This window comes from Colobus angolensis, unplaced genomic scaffold (assembly GCF_000951035.1).
Source record: "Colobus angolensis palliatus isolate OR3802 unplaced genomic scaffold, Cang.pa_1.0 Scaffold315, whole genome shotgun sequence".
Classification (NCBI taxonomy): Eukaryota; Metazoa; Chordata; class Mammalia; order Primates; family Cercopithecidae; genus Colobus; species Colobus angolensis.
The window spans coordinates 1820911-1836282 of NW_012116433.1; the positions used below are offsets into that span (position 1 = coordinate 1820911).

Genomic DNA, 15372 nt, shown 5'->3' on the forward strand with positions numbered 1-15372 from the left:
CGCGGGGCGGCGGAGCGGGGAGCCCAGGTCGCCCCGGACACTGGGAGGCAGGCCTCCTACAATCTCAGAGCTGGAAAGGTCGTGGGGAGGGCCGCCCTTCACGTCCATCTTCGTTTGGCCCCTCTGAGTTAGAGGAAATACATCACAGTGCTTGGGCCATAGAACCAGGCGGCTCCGAGCTGACCGATCTTCCCGAAAGCCCATGCCCAGGGGACTCCAGTGGGAGGGTCTCATTCTCTAAGGTCTCTGGCGTGCTGTTCCACAGTTTGCCCATTAACAATTCTTACTTTAATTTTTTGGAGCCAGGGTCTTGCTCTGTCGCCCAGGCTGGAGTGCAGTGGTGTGATCTTGGCTCACTGCAACCTCTACCTCCCGGGCTCAAGCCCGGCCTCAAGCCCGGCCTCCTCTGGCTTCAGCCTCCCCAAAAACAAAAAGTTCTTTTAACTTTACACAAATTGCTCATGCTACATTCTAATCCCCTGTTTTCTGGATTGGACTTTAGAAGAGAAGAAGGAGATGCAAAGAGAAACTTGCTGCATTCTAGATTAACTCAGAGAACAAATTATTTCTGTCCTCCTAAAGATAATCCTTAAACTTTACTGGCTTAAAACTGATGTGACATTTCGCATTATACGTGTATTTTTCTTTATAAAAGGTGTGCATTCCTGAAAGCTTGTGTATAAATTGAATTGTAATAAACGACTACAGAGGGACTTGCCATTTAAGAGAATTTTGTGGTGAATCCTTGGTCAGTGTTATGAAGTGGATAACTCCTAATTTGAAGTTTATACACATACGGATTTTTATGCGCAAAGTTTACTTCAAGTGGGGCACATCTAGATGTATGATATTAAAGCTGCATTTTCCTCAGAAGGTAGAGTCAACATTAAAATGCTGTGGCACGTAGATATGCATGCAACACCCTGAGTCAAACCCCTGCTCACCTTCATTCCTTGTGAAGGGGTAAACATCAGACATGCTGCTAAGGATCTGTGCAGCGCTGGCAAGCCACCCAGCCTCTGGGGATGGAACATTCTCATTTATGGAATAAGGGGAATAGGGTTAAGTGATCACTACATGTTTTGGAAAAGGCCTGGGCTTGGAATGAGAAGCTTTGGATTCCAAACTGGGCCTCCCCTTAGCACCTCTGTGTTGTAATCTGTGCCTCAATTTCTCCATCTGTAGAAGTATATAACAAAGCCTTTTTTTTTGAGACAGAGTCTCGCTCTATCGCCCAGGCTGGAGTGCAGTGGCGGGATCTCGGCTCACTGTAACCTCTGTCTCCTGGATTCAAGTGATTCTCCTGCCTCTGCCTCCCAAGTAGCTGGGACTACAGGTGCCTGCCACCACACCCAGCTAATTTTTTGTATTTTTTACTTATTTTTATTTATTTATTTATTTATTTATTTATTTATTTGAGACAGAGTCTCTCTCTATTGCCCAGGCTGCAGTGCAGTAGCGCAACCTTGGCTCACTGCAACTTCTCCTCCCGAGTTCAAGCAATTACCCTGCCTCCGCCTCCCGAGTAGCTGGGACTACAGGCGCGAAGCACTCCTGGCCTCGTGATCCACCTGCCTCGGCCTCCCAAAGTGCTGGGATTGCAGGTGTGAGCCACCGTGCCTGGCAAATTTTTTGTATTTTTAATAGAGGTGAGGTTTCATCATGTTGGCCAGGCTGGTCTCGAACTCCTGACCTCAGGTGACACACCCACCTCAGCCTCCCAAAGTGTTGGGACTACAGGCGTGAGCCACCATGCCTGATCAATAATGCCATTCTGTTAGGGACAGGATTACTGGGGAGAGTGTGTTTGAAAGCACTTGCAGTCCCGCCTGGCATAGAGCAGATGCCTGATCAGCGTTCCTGACTGGTCAAGGTCTCCCTTTGAGCTCAACCCCATACTGTGGTCCTGTGCTTGGGCATCAAGGGTCAGGGGTGAGGTTGGATGCAGCACCTTCTACCGGAGGTCAGATCCTGCTTGGTGTCTTCCTGATGTCCATCATCCCCATTGGCTCCCCTTGGAGAGGGAAGAGCATGTTGCCTGTTAGCAGATGTGAGCATCCTCCACTGAAACTACCTTTCAGGAAAGCAAGAGGCCAGGGATTGGGAAATCACCCTGGTTTTCACTGTGGTACACATTTGGCATAGGATTAGTTGTCCTCTGAAGCTTCATTTTGCCCATCTGTAAAATCGGGATAGAAAAACTAGAACACTACTCAGACTTGGAAGAAAAAATTCAACAATAACTTATTTGCACTCTTCAATGATTTGCATTTTTAAAAAAGCACTTTCACATTATCTATAGCAGTCGTCCCCAACCCCTGGGCCACGAACCAATAGTGGTCCACAGACCATAGCAGTCCGCAGCCTATTAGGAACCAGGCCACACAGCAGGAAGTGAGTGGCAGCGAGCAAGTGAGCGTTACCACCTGAGCTCTGCCTCCTGTCAGATCAGCGGCGGCATTAGATTTTCATAGGAGCACAAATGTTACTGTGAACTGCGCATGTGAGGGGCTAGGGTGCAAGCTCCTTATGAGAATCTAATGCCTCATGATGCGAGGTGGAACGGTTTCATTCCAAAACCTTTCCACTCCACCCTGCCCCCGATACGTGGAAAAACTGTCTTCCCTGAAACCAGTCCCTCTGGTGCCAAAAAGGTTGGGGACAACTGATCTAGAGGGCATGCCCTGCTCTGTCTCCAAGTTACTTTCTTCTGGGCAGGACTCAACACCAAGACACTTTGGGGCCCCGGGAGGTTGTGGGGGTTTGTTCTGTGCTGGGTCTCAGGAGCTCTGTCTGTTTTCTCCTCCAGAGGGCCCAAGACAGGGAGTGGAAGAGCCAGCCCCATGGAGGGGACCTCAGCTGTGGAGTGGAGTGGTCTTGAGCCACAAATGGATAACGGACACCCCCCAAGACCCTGGCCTTGCCCTCAGGAAAACAGAACATCCAGCCCGATGGCCCCCCGGCCTCCCAGAGTATGGGGGGTACAGCTCCAAGGCCCCTCTGTGCTGGAATCCAAGGTGAGGGCTTTGAAGGAGAAGATGACGGCAGCGAAACAGGGAGTGAGTCCTTGCTCTGCTTCCCATGAGTGGTCATCCCCCAAGAAACCCAAATGCAGACGAGGCAAGGCTGGGGGAGCCGGGACTTCATCGGAGGGGTCTTTCCTGCCAGGTACTGTGGTGGCTCCTCATACCCAAAACCTGCCTGATGGGCAGCTGGACGGCAGCGTCAATGAGGAGGAACCCACCAGGGATGGGGGCCCCGGGCCTCCCAGGCCGCCTGCCCCTGGGCGTGAGTACTGCAACAGGGGGAGCCCGTGGCCTCCAGAAGCCAAATGGACGCTGCCTGACCATGAGAGAGGTCCGCTGCTGGGGCCCAGCTCTTTGCAAGAGAGCCCCATCCATGGAGTTACTCCCGGACGGCCTGGGGATCCTGGTCCTTGTAACAAAATCATCCACATTCCCAGCCCAAGGACAGGAAGGTCCTACCCTTTTCCAGATGATGTGGTCACAGATGCAGATCTGGATAGCACATCCCTGACCTCTGAGGAGGAATTTGTCCCCAGGACAGCCCTGCTGGGCGAGCCCTGGAGAGCTGGAGACCTGGAGGCTCTGGACATTGGGAGCAGTGCCTTGTCCCTGTCTGATCGGGTGGAGAGAAACCGCCTGTTGCTGCAGGAGATGCTCAGTGTTTCTGGGCAGAGCCCCCGCAAGGTGGGAACCCCCGCCCGGACTCCATCCTGGGACACAGCTGCATCAGGTGAAGCTCACTACGTAGGTCCAGGTGGTGGAGGGAGCAGGAGGGAATCCAGAGGGAGGAAAAGGGGAGGAGGGGGTCCCACAGAGGGAATGGGGCAGGAAAGGAGGGAGAGCCTGACAACTTCCTGTCCCCAGAATCATCAGGATGGCCTCTTATTCTTGGCTCTGACATAGATTCTTTGCGGCCTCACAGGCAGCCTGTCTGCTGAAGCCCCCCATGACGCTGCCGACCAGTGAGAGGCCACCCTGTGTGCTTGGGGTTAGAGGCCACTATGGTGTCTTCCTTGCGGGTTGGATTCCTTTCCAGAGTGGCTTTTTGCCTCTCCCTCCAGGGACATGCCCTCACCCTCAGTGAGGGCCCTCTGGTGGGGCAAGCAGACAGGAACCCCTTCCTAAAAGGAGGCTGGGCGTTCTAGCAGCTGGGCTGAGCTCAGACAGTAGCACCAATGGGATGTACAAGTGTCCAGACCCGAGAGGACAGCCTCTTTCCCCTCCTGCCTTCTCATTCCAAAATCTCACAAGCTCATTCATCACCACATGCCTGAGCCCAGGCATGTGGTCCTCTCAGCATATGGCTGTGTCCACAGCAGTCATCGTGACAGGCTCGGCCTCCAATTTTCACGCAAGGTGTTGGATTTATCTGGGGAGTAAGTTGCTTCTGGAGAAACCTTTCTCCTCAGTGTTCACTAAGTGGCAGCTGAGAGCCCTGTTTCTGGCTCTGTCCTGATCTCTACTTCTGTTCTGGATCCTAGAGCGACCAGTGGGGGATGTGGACTGGGCCTTGGGCACCTCCTTGCAGGACTCCAACCAGAACAGGTAAGAGCTCAGAGCCCACATTTTCTCTCCCTCCCTCCTCACCATGGTCCCTCTGTTTACTCAGCATCAGGACAGTAGGAGACCTCCCAAAATGAGAGGGCAGGCAGACTCCTGCACCAGCAGACCAGTGGACATCATCATCCCCGAGACCCTGTAGAAATTGCCAGTAGCCCCCACCGCCACATCCCCCAGGCTGGTGCCTCCCTGCTACTTAAGCAAAACCACCAGGGAACAAAGCGCATTGCTAACTCCCTGCTCCATGTCCATGGAGCCATTTCCCTTGCCCAGGCCTCTTTATCTTTAAAGTTGGGGAAATAGCATCTGTCTGGTTCACTTCACAGGACTATTGTAAGGCCGAGATGAAATCATGGGTGTGAAAATCCTTGGGGAAAGTGTACAAAGCCTTACCCCAATTCCATTCCCAGTCAAGGGGTTGTGCTGGGATCATGTCAAAGATTTCACCTCCTACCTTACCATGCTATCCCGCGGCCTTCGCTCCAGCCCCTCCACCAAATATTTTGGGGAAGCTGGACCCACCGAGGTGTAACGGGGAAAATGGGGCTGCCTGTCCTTCACGGGCAATGTCCTGAGCCAGGCAGGGTGAGAAGAGTACACTCAAGGTGGGAGTGGGGCCATCTGCAGGCCTGACTGCAGCTGGCGCCTGCACAGAGGTTGAACCCAGCCTCAGTCTTTGCCAGGGTCCTGGTCCACAAGGCTGAGAGGTCCTGGAGCTCTCGTTTCCCCAGCTGTCTGGTGATGTCAACCTCCGTGAGGTCTTGTGGTTTCTGCGGAGGGCAGAGGTCGACACGGTTGCTGCACTGGTGTAAGGCAGCTCCTGCACAAATCCCACTCGGTTAGAACCGCCCTCTAGAAAGTGTGGACAGACCTCTGTCTTAGTCTATTTGGGCTGCTATAACAAAAAGCCTATATAGGCTGGGTGGCTTACTAACAACAGAAACTTATTGCTCACAGTTCTGGAGGCTGTGAGGTCCAGGATCAAGGCACAAGCAGATTCAGTGTCTGGTGAGGGCTGCCTTTGGTTGATTCATAGATGGTGCCTTCTTGCTGTGCCCTCGGGTGGAGGAAAGGGCAAGGCAGCCCTCTGGGGCCTCTTAGAAGGGCACTAATCCCATTCATGAGGGCCGTGCCCCATGACCTACTCACCTGCTAAAGCCCCACCTCCCAAAACCCTCACACTGGGGATATGGTTTCAACATAGGAATCTTGGGGAGACACAAACATTGAGTCCATCGCAGTCCCCTACCCCCGCACCTGCCTTAACCAAGTAAGGGCAGCCCAGGTTCATGTGATTGGGCTTCTGCTTGCCTAAGGGTCTGATGGAGAGGGGGATGTCTGGCTCCTTTGTCCCTTGCTATTTATGATTTGGAATCACAGTTGCCTCTCCTTCCGCCAGGTATCTCTTCCCCCACCTCCCTGGCTGCTGTTTCTAGGCCCTCCTCTGGTCCCCAGCTGGCCCTGCCACAGTGTTGAGGAGCATGACTGCAGAAAGGCCTGTGGGCCTCAGCCGGCTCTGCTCCCCGTCTGCCCCTGTTCAAGTCGCCTTCTGTCTTTTTCCCTCTTTCTGTGCGGAGCCCTGGAGGAGAGGCTGGGGCAGATGCCTTCTGCTGCAGAGGTGGTGCTGCCTCTGCCTGCAGCTGCTCCCACCCCCTGCACACTTCCTCCCTAGATGAGGGAAAGGCCTAGTGGGAAGATGCAGCCACTGGGGATTCTGCTCAGTGGTCACTGCTGAAAGGAGAAGCCAAAGCTCCCGACAACCTGTTGCGTACTAAGGAATAAGGGCCACTCATTTTAAGGAGGAGACCTCAACCGTGGGGTAAGGAGGGACTTTCCCTTAGTGCTGTGAGGAGACGGTATTTGTGTAGAATCCTCAGGACTGGGGTCTCTGGGCTGTTGTTTAACCTGCCAGGCCCCTAGCAGCCATGGGCTGCATTTCAGAGTTCAGGCAGGGTGTGCACACCTGTGTACTGTCTGGTGTGTGCCTGTGTGTGTGGAGAGAGAGAAAAGGTCTCTTAGCGAGTTTTAGGACCCTGTTCAAAGACTGTTAACAAAATGTTCCCTTAGAGTGCGCAGCAATCAGGGCACAGAGTGTTGTGGGGAAACACACATTGTTTGGGAGTCATTCCGAGTACCCTGCCGGCCTCACTTGGCGCTCTGCAGTGACGTCCCTGCTGAGTAGATGCCCAGGGCCATGTCTTGAAGCCCCTCAGATAGGGTTCCCTGCCTGGCTCTATCCCAGAGTCTCCTGGGCAGACATTAAAGGTAGTCCCCAAGACCATGCAGGGCTCCCTCTCTCCCCGGAGCAGGATGGAGTGATTGATGTTACTTCTGTATCAATGAACTTCCCAAGAGACCTCTGGAGTAAGGCAAGCTTCCCTCAGCTCTATGCCCCGGGAGTGCCACTCGAGGCCAGGGTTCTGGGGCTTACTCTCTGTTCTAAGGGGCTTAGGACCTTGGGCAGAGAATGCTGAGGCTGTGGCAGACCATCTGATGGCCGCCCCAAAGGGGGACTCAGGATATCAGTCAGGACATGCTCTGGCAGGAGGAAAGCACAGGACATCACGCATGAGGTCATGAGCCCCTTGGATCTTCTGAGGGTTTGAGGTCCTGCTTCACATTCAGTCAAGTGTTGCAATCAAATAACCATTACAACCAAGTTAACCCAGCATGTATCTGGTGGTGTCCGTAATGGTTACTGCTCTGCAGGCAATGGGACAAGGAGCTCATGATGTGACGGTGACAGCAGAGCTCAACACAGCGGGCAGGCTGGGGGCAGGCTGGGGGCAGGCTGGGGCTGGCCTGGCTTGTGAGGGGCAGTCACCAGGAGTCAACCTGGGAGGCAAGGACTCAGGACCTTAGAGGCTAAGGGTCAGATGCGGAGGAGACCCCCGGCCCCCAACCCCAAGGTTGTCCCCCCTCTAACGAGGGACAAAAGAAGGCTCAGTTGCGGAGGACTGGAGCCTCCTAGTGGCAGGCAAAAGCCCATGCCAGTAGCTGCCATTTTTGAGCTCTTATGTGGCAAGAGCTATGCTAAGTGCTGTTCCTTCTTTCCCATTGTATCCTAATAACAAATTGTATTTATTGTTCCTGTTTCACTGACAGAGAGACCTCTCTGGCGGCAATTAAGTGACTTGCCCGGGATCCTCTAGCTGCCAAGTATTGGAGCTAGGATTCGCACTCAGGGCTGCTGGCCCCAAGGGCTGCGCTCTCACCATCGTGCGGCACTGCCACAAGCCGCCCTGTCCCTGCTCCCACAGGCCACCCCTTGGGCTAGGGATCTGGGGGTCTCCTTCCCCTCCCAGCCTGCTCTGTTTTCAGGTGTGGGCAAAGAAGGGCAGGTGATGGACTCCATGGGATAGGCTTATTTTTCTCCTAGGTCACTATTAGGATGATTCAGGAAATGGGGTTTGGATTTTGGGAGAGAGGATGAGGTGAGAAGTTGGGCCTCACAGAGGGCAAAGGGGATCTGTGCCTGGAAGGACTCATAAGAGAGAAGTGGGAGGACATTGAAATGGGGGGCGCCGCGCTCTCGCTGTCTCTGTACCAGCTCTGGCCCCTTCCCTTCCTTGAGCCTCTGAGAGACATACTGGGATCGCAGATTACCTTAGGATCCCAGTAACCCAGTGCAAGTGAAAGGGTGTGACAGTGAGGAGCACAGCAATCAGGGCAATGCTGGCTCCAGACCCTGCACCAAATCTACTTCGGAGGCTCAGGAGCCTGCGCCAGCGTGGCCGACCCTAGGCCCTTGGCCTCCTCGGCCATCTCCATGGAGGAGGTGCTGCTGCGTGGCCCAGGTCACGCAAATCAGAACCTTCTGTGTGTGCGTGTGATTTAGGAGGCCCCAGGTCCTGAGTGTGTCTGCAGGGCCTTTAGTTACTGGTCGCTATGTAGAGAAGGGAGCACAGGTCTCGGTTTTGTTTTATGTGTGCCCTAGTGATGAGGGAAGTGCAGGGAACATCCTAGGTTATTTTCCCCTCATCCCTGTGGTGGAGTCGCGCCCCTGTGAGGATCCATAAGCCCAGTCCCCGGTGTACACACCCTTCAGGGAACCCCTGTGAGTGATCATTGGACCAAAACACTTCACACGCCGCGGGGGGGCGGGGGGGAGGGAGAGGGGAGGGCGGGTCCCGATCTTCAGGCCCCTGCTGGGATTCCTGGGGGGTCAAAACTCCCTCCCTTGAAGCAGTTTCTAGACTCTAAGTTAAAGACAGGTGGCCCTAAAGAAGTTCAGGGGCTTGGCCTGTGGTTCAAGTGGTCAGGCCCACAGCTGTGAGAAAAATCTCAGGCTTTTAAAGCTTAATATGTTAATTAGCATTTTTGGAAACTAAGATGGGAAAAAACAAAATGTTTTTTCTACTTTCACACACTCAACACAGCACAGAGCGCTTCGCCTCGAGCCGCCAGAGTGTGCGCAGGTGTTTCCCGCAGGCCAAGCAAGGCTCTGGCCGACCCAGCTGGCTGCCCTCTGATTCCACTCAGTTCTGACGCTGTCTGCCTGCAGATAGGATCAGGCCCCACAGGTTGAGGGCTCAGTTCCACAGGACTGCGCCCACTGCAGATGCCAATCGCAAGTCCCAGGTTGTGACCTGCATTTCGGACCAACTAGCTATAAATCGGGGTTCCCACTGTGCCTTCCTTGGGTTTAATTTTATAGGACGGCTCACAGAATGCAGGGAACCACTTGACTTGCATTTACCTATTTCTTATGAAGAATGTTACAAAAGACACGAACAGCCACGTGAGGAGAGACATGGGGCAAGGTACGGGAGATGGGACACCACCCCCTAGAAACCTTCACAAGCCCAGCTGTCTCGAAGCTCTCCTGCCAGTCCTTTGGGTGTTTGTGGAGGCCTCGTTATGTAGGCATGATTTATTACATCATTGGCCACTGGGAGTCAGCTCAAACTTCAGCCCCTCTCCCCCGCCAGAGGTTAGGGGGTGGGGCTGAATGTTCCAACCCTCAAAATGATTGGTCTTTCTGGTGACCAGCCCACATCCTGAAGCTATCTAGGGACGCTCAGCCACCAGCCGTCTCATTACCATACAAAAGACACTCTGATCATTCCTGAGATTCCAAGGGTTTAGGAGCTGTGTGCCAGGCACCAGGAGCAGGGATCAGATCCATATTTATTAGATCACAGAAGCACAAAGCTCCCCTGCAAGCTGGCCACTGGGTGTGATCCAGTACAATTTCACATGGAACTGGTCACTTTTGCTCTCACTGTGCCCTGCACCGGCTGCAGCCATCGCTGGCACTGGTGTGTCTCCTCCCTGAGCTCCTGGGGCAAGAACTGTGCTGTTGTTGTCTCCGGGCCCCAGTGCCTGCAAGTGTGTGCAGGGAAAAGGCTCTCAGAAATGTCTGACAGAGGCACGTAGTACAGAGTGTGAGTGAGGGCTCAGCAAGGAGGCACGGGGAGTCCTGGCTGAGTGCAGGAGACGAGACACTCTGGCACCACCCCAGCATGCCCAGGGCTATAGAGGTGCCTGAGAACACCCCAGGGCATGGGTGTAACCAAGAACGGCTGAGCCCCTGCCTGTCCTTACCACCCCCAGCTCCCATCCCACCCCACTGATATACATGCACAAAGGAAAGCCCCTTTACCACTCGTAGTCCCACCGAGACTAAAGCAAAAGAAAAAATTAAATGTAACCACTCAACAGTGTTTTCGGATACTTAACACGCTCCCAGTGTCTGACCCTGGGTGGAGAAGGAAGCCCTACCACAAACCCAGTGCCACCTGGAGCCTCCAGATACCCTGTCCCATGCTGCGTCCTTGCCACGCCCACATACACACCACACATGAAAAATCTCATGATGGTCCCAATCTTTACCAATCAAGGAGCTCAAGAAAGTCCATTTACCCAAGACCATTCATCTTGTGGGAGCTCATCTGAAATTCTAGGAAAGGAAACCCTCTCCCCTACCCACCAGAGTTGAACAGGCCACTGATCCCCCATCTGAGGGCATCTCAGACACCCGCCTCCTCTGGCCACCCAGGTCCCACATCTGAGGCCAGGAGGTTCTCACCAGAGGGGCAGCCCAAAGCCTCCTTCTGGGGCTTAGCAGGGAATCTGTTCATCTTCTGCAAGGCAGGAACAGGGTGATTCTGCTGTCCTCAGAAGTCGGTGTCTTAGGTGCACACCGCAGGCCTCCACGCAGATCCTTTCGAAGGTGTTGAAGGAGGTGGGTTCTCCCAGCTGCCATTCCTAAGGACTCCCACTCCTCCTTCTCCATTGACTGTCTGGGAGTCAGCTTTCCTCCATGACCAACCGGCCACCTCCTGTTTCCTATCCTATGGAAGCCACCTTTTCTATGGAGCCCTGTCAAAGGCTTTTCAAAGTCCAGAGCAAAGCCACCAGGTCCCCTCCAGCTACAAGATGGTGTTTGTCACTTCAAACATGCCTTCTCCTTGCTGATGACAAGGTGATCTCTTTGCAGGTGACTTCAGTACATGTTCGGGGATTCCATCCTTTGCTTAGTAAGGGGGTGAGAGTAATTTCACAAAACAATGGTGCCAATGATAAAATAATGATAATAAATGCTAACATTTACAGGCTCTTACCAAGAGCCCAGCTCTGTGCTCATCTCTTTTAAAGGAGTCACTCTCACTTATCTTAACAACCGGGCCCTTATTTAGCAGATAGGGAAACTGAGGCTGAACTCCTAAGTAACCTGCCAGGGTGACACAGCCAGGAAGTGGCTGTCCAGGGTAGAACCCCAGGCAGGCTGCCCCCAAGCCACACACCTCCCCGCCACTCTAGGCTGTGTCCTGTCCATGTCCTGCAGACCTGGGAAGAAGGGACCGGTGCAACCAAGCTGACAGTCTGAGGCTAGGTCCCTGCCCTCATGGAGCACATGACCCAGAACCAGTTCCAGGTGCACCTTTTCCACTTCCCCTCATTCAGAAAATTGCACACAGAATCACAGTAGGAGAGCTCTATCCATGGTCATCAGAAAGCTTTCAAATACGCAAACGTGGAACAAATGCTAAGCAGAAAAGTTTCTCTATGTTCTGTACGCTCCATATTCTCCCTCTACTGGGTGCATCCTGGAATCTGGGAAGCGGCAGATCCCTGTATATTCCCAATGATTTCCCCATCCATGTGCCTGAGTTGAAAGGGTTAAACACAGATTCGCTGAGCTTATTATTTTAATCCAGGATTATGATGGCTGCAGAGGAAGGCCACTCCGTCCCCTTGACCTCCTTGGCTAGGAGAGCAATGGTGGTTCTCCTGCCTCAGCTGGCTGGAGGGAGAGCAAAGCCATAGCTAAGCCTGTCCCTCCACCAGGAAACTGGCCGAGACGGGAGTACCCGGAGCAGGAGGGGACCACACGCTGCCCTTTGTCCTTGTGAACCAGTGGAGGACACAGGTGGCTGGAGGGGTGGGGGAAGGGCCAGCATACGCTAGTGGAACTCTAGTTTCCCTCAACAGTGAGCTCTTTACAGGCTCTGCCACTTGGTGGGGGCCAAACATCTGTTGTGGGACCTGAACCTCGAAATCCCATACCCCACCTTATGGCATATCAGACTATGTGGCCAAAGGTCTGGGCTCACAGGGTAGCACTGTGAGTCCTCTCCCTTCTCCAGCCTTGCAGCTGGGGAAACTGAGGCCCAGGAAGGAAAAGCACTCAGCCACTTTATTCCTATGCTCCACCCTCTGAGCTGATGAGCTCCAGAAGCTCAGGCTTTCAAGAGAGTGGCAAAAAGCCATCTGTTCATAGGTGGGAATTGCCTTTGCCTGGCCATGGCACTGACCACCCCAACCCTTCTAGGAATTTTCCAGAGCAACTGTGGGAGCTGGAGGGTGGGCAGTGAGACGGGACAGACTCAGCACCCACCCCATTTCTCCTGCTTACTCCCTGCCTCCGAGAAAGACCACCTTCCCTCCACAGGGCTGGTCAGGCCCTCGCTTCCCCAGGGTGCACAATGGCCTTGGCTGCAGTCTGTGAAGGTGACTGCCACTCCTCTGTGCTCAGTGTGGTACTGCATGGATGCCTCCAGGCGCCTAAAAAGCCCTGCTTTTCTAATCAGTGGAGAACCAGCTTGTCTGCCAGGAACTGAAGCAAGACAGCTGATGAGAAGGAAAAAAAAAAGTAACAGCTCCAAGAGGAGGGAGCAGAAAGGAAATAGCAAAGCTGGAAAATGGCTTAAAAACCTGGGGGCAAGGCTGAGCCTGGCAGCATCTGGCCAGCTGCCTGGGCGCCCTCCTGCCTGCCCACCAAGTCTTGTGACAAATGCCCTCCGACAGCCGTGGAACCACAGCTGTCACCGGAAGGCTCCGAGTGTGTGGGCTGGCAGCCAGAGGCCCCCGGCTGCAGGGGCGCCTCTCCTGGCTGGTAACCTCATTATCTCTGCTGTTGGAGCAAGAGCCCCAGGGAGCACAGCTGCTCTCAGCCACCTTGGAGGAGCTGTCTGCTCGGGAAGCTGTGCAGAGGGAGGCCTCTCCTGCCAAAGGAGTCTTCATGGGGCAGCGGGCCTGGAGATTCGCTTTCACATCACTCCAGTAAAGCCCTCCTTGTTCCAAAGCCATGCCTGGGCTCTGCCAGGGTTCACAGGCACAGATGGTGTCTTTCTTCTAGCAGTCTCCTCCTGCTCCCCAGCGGCCTCAAAGCAGGGTTCGATGCAAATAGTGAGAAGAAAAAGAAAAGGAAACAAGAAGAGAAATCATAGTCTGCCCAGAGTTTGTCCAGGGATGTCCAGGGAAGCCTTCCTTGGAGGCCTCAGAGCTGTGCCATTTCCACGCACATCTCTGTCATCCAAGGAAACTGCCTGGTTCCTTCCCCTAGTCAGGACCAGGCCCCCTTTTTCATGTGGAATACAGGGCGGGGTGAGGGGCTGCAGGTCTGAGATCAGGACCTGCTGGAGCCCTGTGGACCCTCACTGTTGAGGACAGCCCAGCATATGTGACGGTGAGGACAGGGGCAGCCAGTGGGGATGATGAAGTTACCCCAAAGAGCGTGTCTGCCCCCAGCCACAAACATCCTCTGCCTGCCCTGAGACCCAAGGCGGGGAGGGGACAGAGGGTGCGGAACGATGCTGGAGGCAGTGGGCTGGCTGTCGTGTGCTCTGCTCAGCTTGCAGTTGAGGTTCGACCTTGAACAATGTGCCAGTGTTCCTCTCTGCTCTGGACACCCTCATCTGTCAAGTGAAGAGAACACCTGCCCTCGGCCGGCCTGGCTGCGGAGAGCAAGCTCCGTGGAGAACGACGGCTTGTCAGTGGGAGATTGTGGGTTGCTGTTATAGCTGTAACCCAGTGCGGGCTGTGTGTCACTGGCTGAGATACAGCTTTGAAAAAGGACTGCTGTCATTTTCTGCAACTCTGGACTGGCCAGGGAGGCAGCACATCTGGTAGGGGGTGGGGGCTAGTGGAGGACCCTTATTATTACGAAAATCATGCCATTTGCTGACTTGGTTTGGGTCCAGCTTAATGTCTCTCAGCCATGAGCCTGTGAGCCCTGAGCTGGTGCCTGATGGTTTTGGATTGCGACTAAGGCAAGAAAACACCAGGATTTATAAAAGTGCCATTCCCCCAGAGGGCCCAATCTATGCTGGACAGAGCCCTGATTCTTTGCATCTGCAGGGGAACTAGTGTGGTGCTGTGTGTGGGTGCAGAGAGACAGAAGGAGAGAGAGGTGATGCGTGGAGAGACCATCTGTCTGGGCACAGGCCCAGCCCAACAACCCCAAGCCCTTTCTCCCTCCTCCTCCCAGATAGCTCCTGCTGTCTGCCTGGGGAAGGAACAATAGAATAATCTGGAGACTCTCCCACCCTTTCTAGATCCTCTTGAGGTCTCTGCCTCCAGTGCCTGAGCAGATGTCCAAGGTCAGGCCAGCTCCCCAGCCCCCATCCAGAGCCACGCAGGGCCATTTTCCAGCCCCAGGCCCCAGGCCCCCAGGCTGGGTTCCCTGTGCATGGGTGCTAGAGGAGGAAGGCTACACATGCAGCGCTTTTTCTGGCAGAGCCAGTGCTTAACACTGCTAAAGCCCTCCTAATCCGCATTATTTTCTTTTAATCCCTCCCCCTCCACCCTGGCCTGTGTGCCACCCTGCAGGACCATTGGTCCCAAGCCGGAGCCTGTGCTGAGCCCCAGGCATGAGGAAGCCACGCATCTGCTGCAGCATGCCCGCATGAAGGCCAGGACCCGGCCCCTCCGTGCCAGCCATGACATCGTGCCCACCATTACCCAGGGCAGCCGGTGAGTGGGACCTGGGCCAGGCTAGCCTGGGAGGGCCATAGCAGGGAAGAGTCAGCAGTGGGAAGAAGTAGGATCTAGCCAAATGCCGCTGCTCACTCGTTGTGTGTGTGTGTGTTTTCCATATAAGGCTCCTGCTTTGATCATTTAGTCAGTCAACACACCTTTCCTGAGGGCCTGCAGTCAGGCACTGAGATACAAAGATGAATGAAACATGATCTGGATCCCTGGGGGGATGGAGGTCACAGTCTCCAGGGAGAGAGGCAAAGAGATATTCAATTCTGTGGACTGTGGTGTAAGAGAGGAAAAATGTGTGCGCTGAGCTGGAAACTGTTAACTCCACCTGGAAAGGACAGGTGAGGCTCTTGAGAGAAGGTGACTTCTCAGCTGAGGTGTAGATACGCACTGGGTAGATGAGAGAGGCAAGGGTAAGCGTCCTGGGGATGGAAACTGAGCAGAAGTGCTGTGCTCAGGAATTCAGCCAGGCTAGAGGGTAAGGATGTGCAGGCTGTGGCGTGAAGGCTGGAGGGCTCATTTGGGCCAGGTCATGGAGGCCTCCAGGCCTGCAGAACAGCTGGACAACTGGATG

General features: G+C 54.3%; 1 protein-coding gene across 1 annotated transcript in view; it reads left to right on the forward strand.

Moving 5' to 3' along the window:
* XPR1 (xenotropic and polytropic retrovirus receptor 1) overlaps window positions 1-15372 on the forward strand; it is a 317382-nt gene that overhangs the window by 282348 nt on the left and 19662 nt on the right. Inside the window, exons 15-17 of the mRNA XM_011951149.1 lie at window positions 2810-3756; window positions 4508-4571; window positions 14643-14786. Coding sequence (XP_011806539.1) covers window positions 2810-3756; window positions 4508-4571; window positions 14643-14786 — 1155 coding nt within the window. The remainder of the gene's footprint in view (window positions 1-2809; window positions 3757-4507; window positions 4572-14642; window positions 14787-15372) is intronic.